Source organism: Xenopus tropicalis, chromosome 8 (assembly GCF_000004195.4).
Source record: "Xenopus tropicalis strain Nigerian chromosome 8, UCB_Xtro_10.0, whole genome shotgun sequence".
In the NCBI taxonomy this organism is placed as follows: domain Eukaryota; kingdom Metazoa; phylum Chordata; class Amphibia; order Anura; family Pipidae; genus Xenopus; species Xenopus tropicalis.
Genome location: NC_030684.2, coordinates 135289885 through 135302056, shown reverse-complemented (window position 1 = coordinate 135302056; position 12172 = coordinate 135289885). Strand labels below are relative to the sequence as shown.

General features: G+C 46.9%; 1 protein-coding gene across 4 annotated transcripts in view; it reads right to left on the bottom strand.

Annotated features, from left to right (window-relative positions):
- Window positions 1-5732: 5732 nt before the first annotated feature.
- Window positions 5733-12172, bottom strand: part of LOC105945166 (selection and upkeep of intraepithelial T-cells protein 1) — a 32517-nt gene continuing 26077 nt past the window's right edge. For 3 of the 4 annotated variants that reach the window (XM_018089604.2, XM_018089605.2, XM_031891204.1), the window contains 2 exons: window positions 7492-7509; window positions 5733-5871 (listed from right to left, as the gene is read on the bottom strand). In XM_018089604.2, coding sequence (XP_017945093.1) covers window positions 5855-5871; window positions 7492-7509 — 35 coding nt within the window. In that variant the 3' untranslated portion in view covers window positions 5733-5854. The remainder of the gene's footprint in view (window positions 5872-7491; window positions 7510-12172) is intronic. The other variant, XM_031891205.1, reaches the window with a different exon arrangement.

Below are 12172 nucleotides of genomic sequence, written 5' to 3'. Positions count from 1 at the left end.
TTCTTGGTTGTAGGAAAATATTGTGTTTGCGATCAGTAGGTCACTAAATTTTTGGATCGAAACGATCGTAAACGGCGTGAAAACCTTTATGGCTTTGAAACAAAATGTATGATGTTGGAAGCCTCCCACAGGACTCAATGGCACTCTGCAGCTCCAACCCGGCCCAAGGAAAGTCTCCCATAGGGCTCAATGGCACTCTGCAGCTCCAACCCGGCCCAAGGAAAGTCTCCCATAGGGCTCAATGGCACTCTGCAGCTCCAACCCGGCCCAAGGAAAGTCTCCCATAGGGCTCAATGGCACTCTGCAGCTCCAACCCGGCCCAAGGAAAGTCTCCCATAGGGCTCAATGGCACTCTGCAGCTCCAACCCGGCCCAAGGAAAGTCTCCCATAGGGCTCAATGGCACTCTGCAGCTCCAACCCGGCCCAAGGAAAGCCTCCCATAGGGCTCAATGGCACTCTGCAGCTCCAACCCGGCCCAAGGAAAGTCTCCCATAGGGCTCAATGGCACTCTGCAGCTCCAACCTGGCCCAAGGAAAGTCTCCCATAGGGCTCAATGGCACTCTGCAGCTCCAACCCGGCCCAAGTAAAGTCTCCCATAGGGCTGAATGGTACTCTGCAGCTCCAACCCGGCCCAAGGAAAGCCTCCCATAGGGCTCAATGGCACTCTGCAGCTCCAACCCGGCCCAAGGAAAGTCTCCCATAGGGCTCAATGGCACTCTGCAGCTCCAACCCGGCCCAAGGAAAGTCTCCCATAGGGCTCAATGGCACTCTGCAGCTCCAACCCGGCCCAAGGAAAGTCTCCCATAGGGCTCAATGGCACTCTGCAGCTCCAACCCGGCCCAAGGAAAGTCTCCCATAGGGCTCAATGGCACTCTGCAGCTCCAACCCGGCCCAAGGAAAGTCGCCCATAGGGCTCAATGGCACTCTGCAGCTCCAACCTGGCCAAGGAAAGCCTCCCATAGGGCTCAATGGCACTCTGCAGCTCCAACCTGGCCAAGGAAAGCCTCCCATAGGGCTCAATGGCACTTTGCAGCTCCAACCCGGCCCAAGGAAAGTCTCCCATAGGGCTCAATGGCACTCTGCAGCTCCAACCCGGCCCAAGGAAAGCCTCCCATAGGGCTCAATGGCACTCTGCAGCTCCAACCTGGCCAAGGAAAGCCTCCCATAGGGCTCAATGGCACTCTGCAGCTCCAACCTGGCCAAGGAAAGCCTCCCATAGGGCTCAATGGCACTTTGCAGCTCCAACCCGGCCCAAGGAAAGTCTCCCATAGGGCTCAATGGCACTCTGCAGCTCCAACCTGGCCAAGGAAAGCCTCCCATAGGGCTCAATGGCACTCTGCAGCTCCAACCTGGCCAAGGAAAGCCTCCCATAGGGCTCAATGGCACTTTGCAGCTCCAACCCGGCCCAAGGAAAGTCTCCCATAGGGCTCAATGGCACTCTGCAGCTCCAACCCGGCCCAAGGAAAGTCTCCCATAGGGCTCAATGGCACTTTGCAGCTCCAACCCGGCCCAAGGAAAGCCTCCCATAGGGCTCAATGGCACTTTGCAGCTCCAACCTGGTGAAAAGATAGTCACGATACTGAAGCTTGAATGAATAACACAATTTTCAGAGTCGTTGTGAAAAGTACAACTTTTTACTGGAAGAACAAACAGACCACGAAAAAGTTGTGGAATTTTTACGAAATTATCGTGGTTATTATGAAACGTTCTATAAATTACCTAATGTTTTAGGAATTTTGGCTTTGGAATGCTTTGAAAACTGCTGGGAGTTTTTGATCTATAGAAGTCAGGGATCTCCATAAAACTATACATATCAGGTATTGGCACGTTCGGGAGACATGAGGCTTTCCAAATCAACTGCAATTACTCCGAGTCTGCTCCTAGTCGATAAATGAATCAATCCAAATTTAAATTTAAATCAGCAAGTCTCAATAAGAATTTGCTTACCCCCTCACACTTGATAAAGGAAATAAAATGTTCTGAAAGCTTGCTATGGTTATATTAGTTAGCCAATTAAGGTATCACCTTTATACCACTTTTGTTATTTTTTATTTCAAAAGGGTTACCCTGTAACTTACCCCCTCAAAAAATTGGTCAAGGTGTCTTGCCCTGGACCCTTCACTTAGGGAAGATTTTTTCACGATTGCTTCTTCTTAAAAAAAAAAAAATCACACTCACCCCACTGATCCAATGGTTGGGGTGCAGCGCCCCAGACCCATAGCAAGGGGAGACCCAGCAGTCACAAGCAATTTCTCCGATGGGTGCGCACGCCAAACACCGGTGGAAGTGGTAAAGAAACAGCTTTATTTCACATCAATCCCGACGCTTATTGTGTCTTTCAACACGTAGTCACTATGACTTCCGAATCAGTTGATTTTGTGTAGATATATATATATATTTGATATAAAATATTTTTCTGGTATAAATCCCTATATCATGAAAAATATCAATTTTTCTTACTTTTGTATTTATGGTTAATACAAAAAAAAATACACAAAAATGCAGACAGATTTGGAAAGCTCAGGTTCCCCCTCAGTAAATTCCCCTAAAATGAGAGAGCACAGAATGTTTACAAAATGTCTGGCACTGAGGGCTGCTCCAGATTTGTGATCTGGGCGCCCTGAGGTCATCCCCCCCCGCCTCCCCCTGTGCGCATGCATGAATCGCCAACCCCCCCCCCCCCCCGCAGCGAGCCCATTTGCGAACCCCCTCCCCGCGGCAGCGAGCGCAAGTACGCATGCGCTTACATTTCATCTCCCATATGGAGCATGCCACCCCTAAACTTCTGCCACCCTAGGCCCGGGCCTTTGTGGCCTCTCCACAAATCGAGGCCTTACTGAGGGGAACCGAAATGTGAAATTCTGCCGCATTTAAAGGGTTAAAGAATGTTTTTTTTTTCTTTAGAAATGTTTCACCAGCTCCAAGGTGGCAAAACTCATTGTAACACAAAGAAAGTGCAAAGAAATCTCAAATTGCAGTTGATAAATCTACCCAACAGGCCCCTATGGGAAACTTGTGACAGTAAGTGGTGGGTTCAGGAGATTGTGACCCAGGCAGGGGGGTTACACATATTAATGTCAGTGGGAAGGGGCCTGTGGGGGCTCCATGTGGTACAGCCCTAAGGGAGCGCAGAGAGAATTTAGGGAATCAGGTTTATTTTAAAAGTTGTTTATTTATCATGTCTAGGCCATTAGATACAATAAAATAGAACATTTCTGGTATTATGACAAACAAAGCAACAGTGAGTGAGTGAAAACAAATAGCTTTATACAATCACCTGTAAAAAAAAAAAAACAGATGTACCTTTTCCCCGGATAGGAAAGAGACAGGGTGTCCTCCCTAATGCAGTCCGGGATCTGGTACCAATTCTTACATGTTGAAAACCTTAAAAAAAGAAAAAATGTATTAGTAAAATTAAAAACAAAAACAAGGGTGCTTGCTGACCTTTAGTAGAACACAAAGGGAATTATCTCAAATTGAAGAAATGGGTGTGTATTCTTTACTTAAAACTTTTGGCCAAAGTGTTTTTAAAGGTCCCCATACACGGGCCGATTCTAGCTGCCGATATCAGTCCCTTAGACTAATCGGGCCGTGTATGGGCACTACCGATGGGCCTGCCCGACCGATATCTGGCCTGAAATTGACCAGATATCGATCGGGCAGGTAAAAAAATCTAGTCGGATCGGGGACCGCATCGGCTCGTTGATGCGGTCCCCAAACCGACTTTGCCTATACCTGTCGTTATAATTCGATCGTTTGGCCCCGATCGAATTAGCCTGGATTCTCCCAATATCGCCCACCCGTAGGTGGATCTGAAGGTGTATAGGCACCTTAACTTGTTAATCTAAAAAATGTCCTTCTTTTTGAGAGCTTTCAGATGGTCTCCTCCTCGTCTCAGTTTAAGGACCCCGGCAATTACCTGGAACCTTACCTGGCAGGGTGAGTGTCGGGCTGCATGGAAATGGGCTGGGATAGGGAGCTCTAGTTTATCACATCTAATGGTAGATTTGTGCTTTGAAATCCTGTCTTTTACCATTTGAGTTGTTTCACCCACATATGCTAATCCACAGGGACACTTAATATACAACATATGTGGATTCACATGTAAAAAATTGTTTAATAGTGAACCTTTTTCCAGTGTGGGGATGAGTGAAATGATATCCCTTTATAACACTGTTGCATTGCGCACAAATGAAACATGGAAAATTCCCTGGTTTTATCTGTGCTAACAGCTGTTGGCCACTTTTATTCTTTGGGCCTATGTCTGCTTTCACCAGAGAATCTTTTATACATCTTCCCCTGTATGCCATTAGAGGGGGTGTTTCAAATTCCCTAATTTCAGGGGCATAGTACTATAGTATATGCCAGTGTTTATGTAGCCAGTATATAGTATATGCCAGTTTCCATATGTTGTGCTTCCATAACAATGTTTCCCCCCACAAAACTACTAAAAACACTTCAAAATCTGACATGTTTTGATGGTTTACCTTTAACTTAACTTTTAGTATGTTATAGAATCTCTTATTCTTGGCAATTTTTCAACAGGTCTTCATTTCATTTATTCTTTGTTTTTTTTTCAAGTTTTCAAAATATTTATTGTTACTCTTTATTAGATTTGTCTACATTATACTAAAAATTAATTTGAAGGTGAATAACCAAACCCCTTTAACATACAAATGTGCCTATAATAATGCACCAGTCAGAATTTAAGAGTCTCTCCTTACATAAACCCTCCCACTCGGGGGTACTGGCATTCCCTGTTACACAGCCATTGGGCAGGTCTGAGCAGTAACAAATAATAAAAATGACTGAAGTCAGCACCTCCGTGTGAAAGTTGTGTTTGCCAATCACAGTGTAACCATCAGCGCAATAAAAGGGATCAGGGAGTGTAGAAAGGAAATAGTCATATAACCTGGTTTCTGCTAAGGAGATGCTCCCAAGTTATTTACAGTACCTCGTATAAATAGGAAATGTAGAAGGAAGCGCATAATCAGCCACAGAATTAAAACATTATCTCCCCCTTTTCTTGGAGACACATTAAATGCCCCACTCTCCCATATAAATACAACCCAATACCCAATGTGTGGTCAGGAAAACAGGCAGAAGTCAAAAATGTAAAAAAGCACAAAAACAAGGCTTAGCAGGATCTGAGCCAACCAGAAGCCAGCTTGGGCAAAGAGGGGATGAGTGAGAACAGAGGTTTAAATAGGGAGTTTTGGTGCCAAAACATAAAAGGAAGTGAAGAAAAGGAAGTAAACAAAAAAACATAAGCAAGATGGCGCCTTTGGCTTCAAAATATACAATAGTGCATGTCATGATATCAACGTGCAAATGCGCACAGAAGCCCTGAGATGCACCTGCTGGTCGGTGCGTCCCAAGGTAAGGGAATGTGCCAGACAGGTAGTGTGGCTTACAGTAGTAACAGTTACACAGTTTGGGTTGAAAAAAAGACCAAAGTCCATTAAGTTCAATCCATAAGTTCAACCAATTAAAATTCTGTGCACGTGGATACTGTATCCATATATCACTTCTTATTCATTCAAACCTTCCAGTTATCTGTAAAATGCCAGGTCTCAGGGCAGAAAATGAAGAGACAATGTGGAAAGTCCCCAGCAAGTCATTTGTTGCATTCCCAAGCAATTGCCATCCCCATCTATAAGGCAAGCTTGCTGAGCGCTCAGTATCATAAAAATAATAAATGGTAAAATGGACCCTGAAACACAGTTTCTACATGTAGATCACTCCCCTGTTCATAATAGGGACTTTTTCTTCCATGTTTGTTACTGGCAGTTCAGAAGTGGAGCTGAGTGAGTTGAATCCCTTCTGACTGCGATATTCCGGCAGGATCCCCTGCTCACAGATTCCCATTTACTACAAAGGAGAAAACAAAGAACATTCATATAAATATTTATAACTGAGTTTATTGCAAATTAATAAAAGGGGCCCATTATTATCCTCAATATCTCAAAGTTAAGAACTGAATCCATGTGGGTGTTACATAGTTACACAGGGTTGAAAAAAATATATTATATTAAAATATATTCAGTACCACCTCTATGCTGGGGATACTCAGATCTATCTTTCCTCTCCTGATGTCAACCCAGAGCTTCTAACTCATCTCTTCCTGCCTGGCCGCTATCTCCACTTGGATGTCCCAACGTTACCTTAAATTAAACCTCTCTAAAACTGAACTGGTTCTCTTTCCCCCATCCAACGCCCACATTGTTCCCGAGGTATCTATACAGGTTAACAATTCTACCATCACCCCATCTTCCCAGGCCCGGTGCCTTGGGGTTATCCTTGATTCTGCCCTGTCCTTCACTCCTCATATCCAGTCACTTATCAAATCATGTCACTTTCACCTAAGAAATATTTCCATAATACGATCATTTATCACCCAAGATGCTGCCAAAATTCTTATTCACTCTCTTATAATATCTCGCCTGGGCTACTGTAACTCTCTGCTAATTGGCCTTAAAATTTTACTTTTTTAACATAACCTTTCTCTGCCTGATAAACAAAAACCCTTTTGAGATGGGTTAAACAATTCCTGAGGCTAAAGATAAGACATTTCTCTTTCTATAAATAATTACATGTACATAATATCCAAAATATAGACCCTTTCTGTGCCAGTCACTGTTTGCAGCACAGATCTTAGAGGGCTTAAGAATAAGTAGAGAAGTAAATTTGCTGATTTGCTAAAGGAGAACTAGAGGTATTATTCAACCTTGAAGGAGGAGGAAAGGGTTAATCATCATTGAATATAATCACTTACCTGATACCCATGGCCTGTGCTGCTGTTCACTTGAAACTGAATGTGCCTGGGGTATTTCTGTAGCTTCTCACTCACCAAGATTCTCTCCTGCTTCCCTTTTCTTCATGTCAAGCCCGGGCAAACACATAGGCATAAATACCCCAGGCTGGTGCATTTTTTTGGCACACAAGAACACTGGCCTGGGGTATCATGGGGGGCTAACATTTTGTCACTCAGAAAAGCAGAAATGTGATTTTTTAAAATATGAATCTACATAAAAAGTTGCCTATAGGTGTTGATATTTTTTGCTGATATGGCTGCTTTTGTGAGTAATTGTTACTGGAAGTCCCTAAACCTGACTGTTTTACCAACCTGACTGTCCCTTCTCAGCCTGTCAGTTACAGCTTCTAATGCTAACAACCCCCTGCTGCACAAATATGGCCGCCCCCTCATAGAGGGACATGGGAGATCAGATAAGGAATGTAAAAGCAATGGGCAAATACTTTTATGGCAAAATCATAAATGCATGCAAAGACAATGTTACAATAGATGTAAAAAAGTTTTATTTCTGGTGTCAGTATCTCTTTAAGCCTTTATAATTTGTATTTTCTTATAGCCTAAGACTGCCTGACAGGGTAGCCAACCCTTATATTTCTTCTTGATGTCAGCTGGGGAATGTACCATTAACTTGCTATGGACTCAAAAGCAGGGCGTTTAACAGTGATTCAACCACTTACCATTTCTCTGAAGTTCTCCTAGTAGGGAATAAAAAACAGACCAGTGTTAATATCACCAACAAGATTCAGTTTGCATTTAAATATAATAAATACATGCAGAGGGGGGATCTGATATATCATTGTGGCCTGTGTGCTCTCCCACTCCCTAACTTGCCTGTCTTAAGGTCGCCACGTGGCCAGAAAAATTACACTTAATGTCACTATTATTAATATGGAGAAAAGGCAAAAATATAGAAAGTAATTTTTAATTTTTTTTTTTTACAGAAAAGGTGGCAAACCCAGCCCGTCCGTATGTTATAGAGTGGGAAGTGGGTGCCTATTTGCCTCCCCTCTCACTCAAATGTAGTTTTTCTAATGCAGAAAGCACAATTGCACACTCTGTACCAATGATGCAGCTGGCCCTGGACCCCCCTCTGGTACTGGAAAGTAAGTTTTGGGGGCCTCAGTAAAAGTAGCCCAACTGAGTCTTAGATCAGTTGGGAAACAGGGACCCCCTTAAATGAGGTACAGGAAAGTACCAAGGTAGTATAACTCTAGTAAATCTCCTCTTTCTAGAGTCTCATAAATAAAGTAGAGATAGCATTTTGTGGAGCAAAGGTGGGGTTAAAAGTGGTGTAAATATAATCTCAAAAACAGAAAACCATCACCACCACTTTTTGTTTTCTAGTGAAAGAAAATTTATAGACACTTTTGTGAATATGAATTTAAAAGAGAAGAAGAAAACTGACTTTTTTTTTAAAGTAGCTCATTGCCAACATGAAATAGGTGACAAAAACACATTACTTTCTGCTTAATGAATGAATATTAGCATTCTGATTGAATATACTGTTTAAATCTTTATTTAAAGGGGAAGTAAAGTCTCCCCTGGCAAAGATTTAGTACCAGTACACAGCCCCACCCCAACACATCACTGACACTTTCTCCAAGTTATCTTAGCAGTGTTGGCCAGCACTTTTAGCTGTGACACTTCTTTACCTAGTGTCTCGGGGATCAGCAAGCAGTGCATGTACACTGGCACCCAAACTGGGATATTGGGTACTGCACATGCTCCTAGCTGAGATCCATTACAGGAAAGGAAGTTACATGGCCAAAAATGGGGGTCACAGCTGAGTTGGTACAACTGTAACTGAAGTGCTCAGGGTGGTGGAACGGAGGATCAGTCTGTGCACTGGCATTACATATTTGCCAGGAGGTTTTACTTCCCCTTTAACAGACGTCAACCCCTAATGGGTATATCCCATGTGGCATTGTGTTCATCAATTGAGAGATGAGAAATAAGGTAATATAGGTAATAAAGCATGTACTCCCATAATGAAGCAGGGAATCTCCTCTCTGAAAGGTACAAAAAAGAAAATATTTTGTGCAAAATGCAAAATTTGGAAACTGTTTAAAAGACATATTCACAAAAGTGCAGATAGAGGTTTGTGAATATGGTGGGAAATCTGACAAATTTATCTCCACTTTCGTTTCATTTCACTTTTTACCACTTTTGTGAATTCCTGCCTTAGAACTTGGGAGATATTGTGTTCTTTGCACTAGCGATGCAGTCTGCCCTTGCCCCAATCCAGCATTTTCTGATTCCGGCCGGGTGAGAGGAGGCCATGATCACATTACATAGTTAGTTACATAGTTATATAGGGTTGAAAAAAGACCAGAGTCCATCAAGTTCAACCCTTCCAAGTAAACCCAGCACACAACCCACACCTACCAATCTATACACTCACATACATAAACTATAAATACAACCACTAATACTAACTGTAGATATTAGTATCACAATAGCCTTGGATATTCTGCTTGTTCAAGAACTCATCCAGGCCCCTCTTAAAGGCATTAACAGAATCTGCCATTACCCCATCACTAGGAAGGGCATTCCCCAACCTCACTGCCCTCCCCGTGAGGATCCCCCTACCCAACATCCCCCGGCAGGGCATTCCCCAACCCCCTCACTGCCCTCACCTTGAGGAACCCCCTACCCAACATCCCCCGGCAGGGCATTCCCCAACCCCCTCACTGCCTTCACCGTGAGGAACCCCCTACCCAACACCCCCCGGCAGTGCATTCCCCAGCCCCCTCACTGCCCTCACCGTGAGGAACCCCCTACCCAACATCCCCCAGCAGGGCATTCCCCAACCCCCTCACTGCCCTCACCGTGAGGAACCCCCTACCCAACATCCCCCGGCAGGGCATTCCCCAACCCCCTCACTGCCCTCACCGTGAGGAACCCCCTACCCAACACCCCCCGGCAGGGCATTCCCCAACCCCCTCACTGCCCTCACCGTGAGGAACCCCCTACCAAACATCCCCCGGCAGGGCATTCCCCAACCCCCTCACTGCCCTCACCGTGAGGAACCCCCCACCCAACACCCCCCGGCAGGGCATCCCCCAACCCCCTCACTGCCCTCACCGTGAGGAACCCCCTACCAAACATCCCCCGGCAGGGCATTCCCCAACCCCCTCACTGCCCTCACCGTGAGGAACCCCCTACCCAACATCCCCCGGCAGGGCATTCCCCAACCCCCTCACTGCCCTCACCGTGAGGAACCCCCTACCCAACACCCCCCGGCAGTGCATTCCCCAACCCCCTCACTGCCCTCACCGTGAGGAACCCCCTACCCAACATCCCCCGGCAGGGCATTCCCCAACCCCCTCACTGCCCTCACCATGAGGAACCCCCTACCCAACATCCCCCGGCAGGGCATTCCCCAACCCCCTCACTGCCCTCACCGTGAGGAACCCCCTGCCCAACATCCCCCGGCAGGGCATTCCCCAACCCCCTCACTGCCCTCACCGTGAGGAACCCCCTACCCAACACCCCCCGGCAGGGCATTCCCCAACCCCCTCACTGCCCTCACCGTGAGGAACCCCCTACCCAACATCCCCCGGCAGGGCATTCCCCAACCCCCTCACTGCCCTCACCGTGAGGAACCCCCTACCCAACATCCCCCGGCAGGGCATTCCCCAACCCCCTCACTGCCCTCACCGTGAGGAACCCCCTACCCAACATCCCCCGGCAGTGCATTCCCCAACCCCCTCACTGCCCTCACTGTGAGGAACCCCCTACCCAACATCCCCCGGCAGGGCATTCCCCAACCCCCTCACTGCCCTCACCGTGAGGAACCCCCTACCCAACACCCCCCGGCAGTGCATTCCCCAACCCCCTCACTGCCCTCACTGTGAGGAACCCCCTACCCAACATCCCCCGGCAGGGCATTCCCCAACCCCCTCACTGCCCTCACTGTGAGGAACCCCCTACCCAACATCCCCCGGCAGGGCATTCCCCAACCCCCTCACTGCCCTCACCGTGAGGAACCCCCTACCCAACACCCCCCGGCAGGGCATTCCCCAACCTCCTCACTGTCCTCACCGTGAGGAACCCCCTACCCAACATCCCCCGGCAGGGCATTCCCCAACCCCCTCACTGTCCTCACCGTGAGGAACCCCCTACCCAACATCCCCCGGCAGGGCATTCCCCAACCTCCTCACTGCCCTCACCGTGAGGAACCCCCTACCCAACATCCCCCGGCAGGGCATTCCCCAACCCCCTCACTGCCCTCACCATGAGGAACCCCCTACCCAACATCCCCCGGCAGGGCATTCCCCAACCCCCTCACTGCCCTCACCGTGAGGAACCCCTACCCAACATCCCCCGGCAGGGCATTCCCCAACCCCCTCACTGCCCTCACCGTGAGGAACCCCCTACCCAACATCCCCCGGCAGGGCATTCCCCAACCCCCTCACTGCCCTCACCGTGAGGAACCCCCTACCCAACACCCCCCGGCAGGGCATTCCCCAACCTCACTGCCCTCCCCGTGAGGAACCCCCTACCCAACATCCCCCGGCAGGGCATTCCCCAACCTCCTCACTGAGGGGGGAACCCCCTACGCTGCTTCAAATGGAAGCTCTGTTCCTCTAATCTAAAGGGGGGGCCTCTGGTGCGTTGATTGTTTTTATGGGAAAAAAGAACATCCCCCATCTGCCTATAATCCCCTCTAATGTACTTGTACAGAGTAATCATGTCCCCTCGCAAGCGCCTCTTTTCCAGAGAAAACAACCCCAACCCTGACAGTCTCACATCATAGTTTAACCCTTCCATCCCCTTTACCAGTTTAGTTGCAGTCTCTGCACTCTCTCCAGCTCATTAATATCCTTCTTAAGGACTGGAGCCCAAAACTGCACTGCATACTCAAGGTGAGGCCTTACCAGGGACCTATAAAGGGGCAAAATGATGTTTCATCCCTCGAGTCAATACCCTTTTTATACAAGACAGCACTTTATTTGCTTTAGTAGCCACAGAATGACACTGCCTGGAATTAGACAACTTGTTATCTACAAAAACCCCTAGATCCTTCTCCATTAAGGATACCCCCAACACACTACCATTCAGTAGATAGTTTACGTTTATATTATTTCTACCAAAATGCATAACTTTGCACTTACAGTGGAGGAAATAATTATTTGACCCCTCACTGATTTTGTAAGTTTGTCCAATGACAAAGAAATGAAAAGTCTCAGAACAGTATCATTTCAATGGTAGGTTTAACAGTGGCAGATAGCACATCAAAAGGAAAATCGAAAAAATAACTTTAAATAAAAGATAGCAACTGATTTGCATTTCATTGAATGAAATAAGTTTTTGAACCCCTACCAACCATTAAGAGTTCTGGCTCCCACAGAGTGG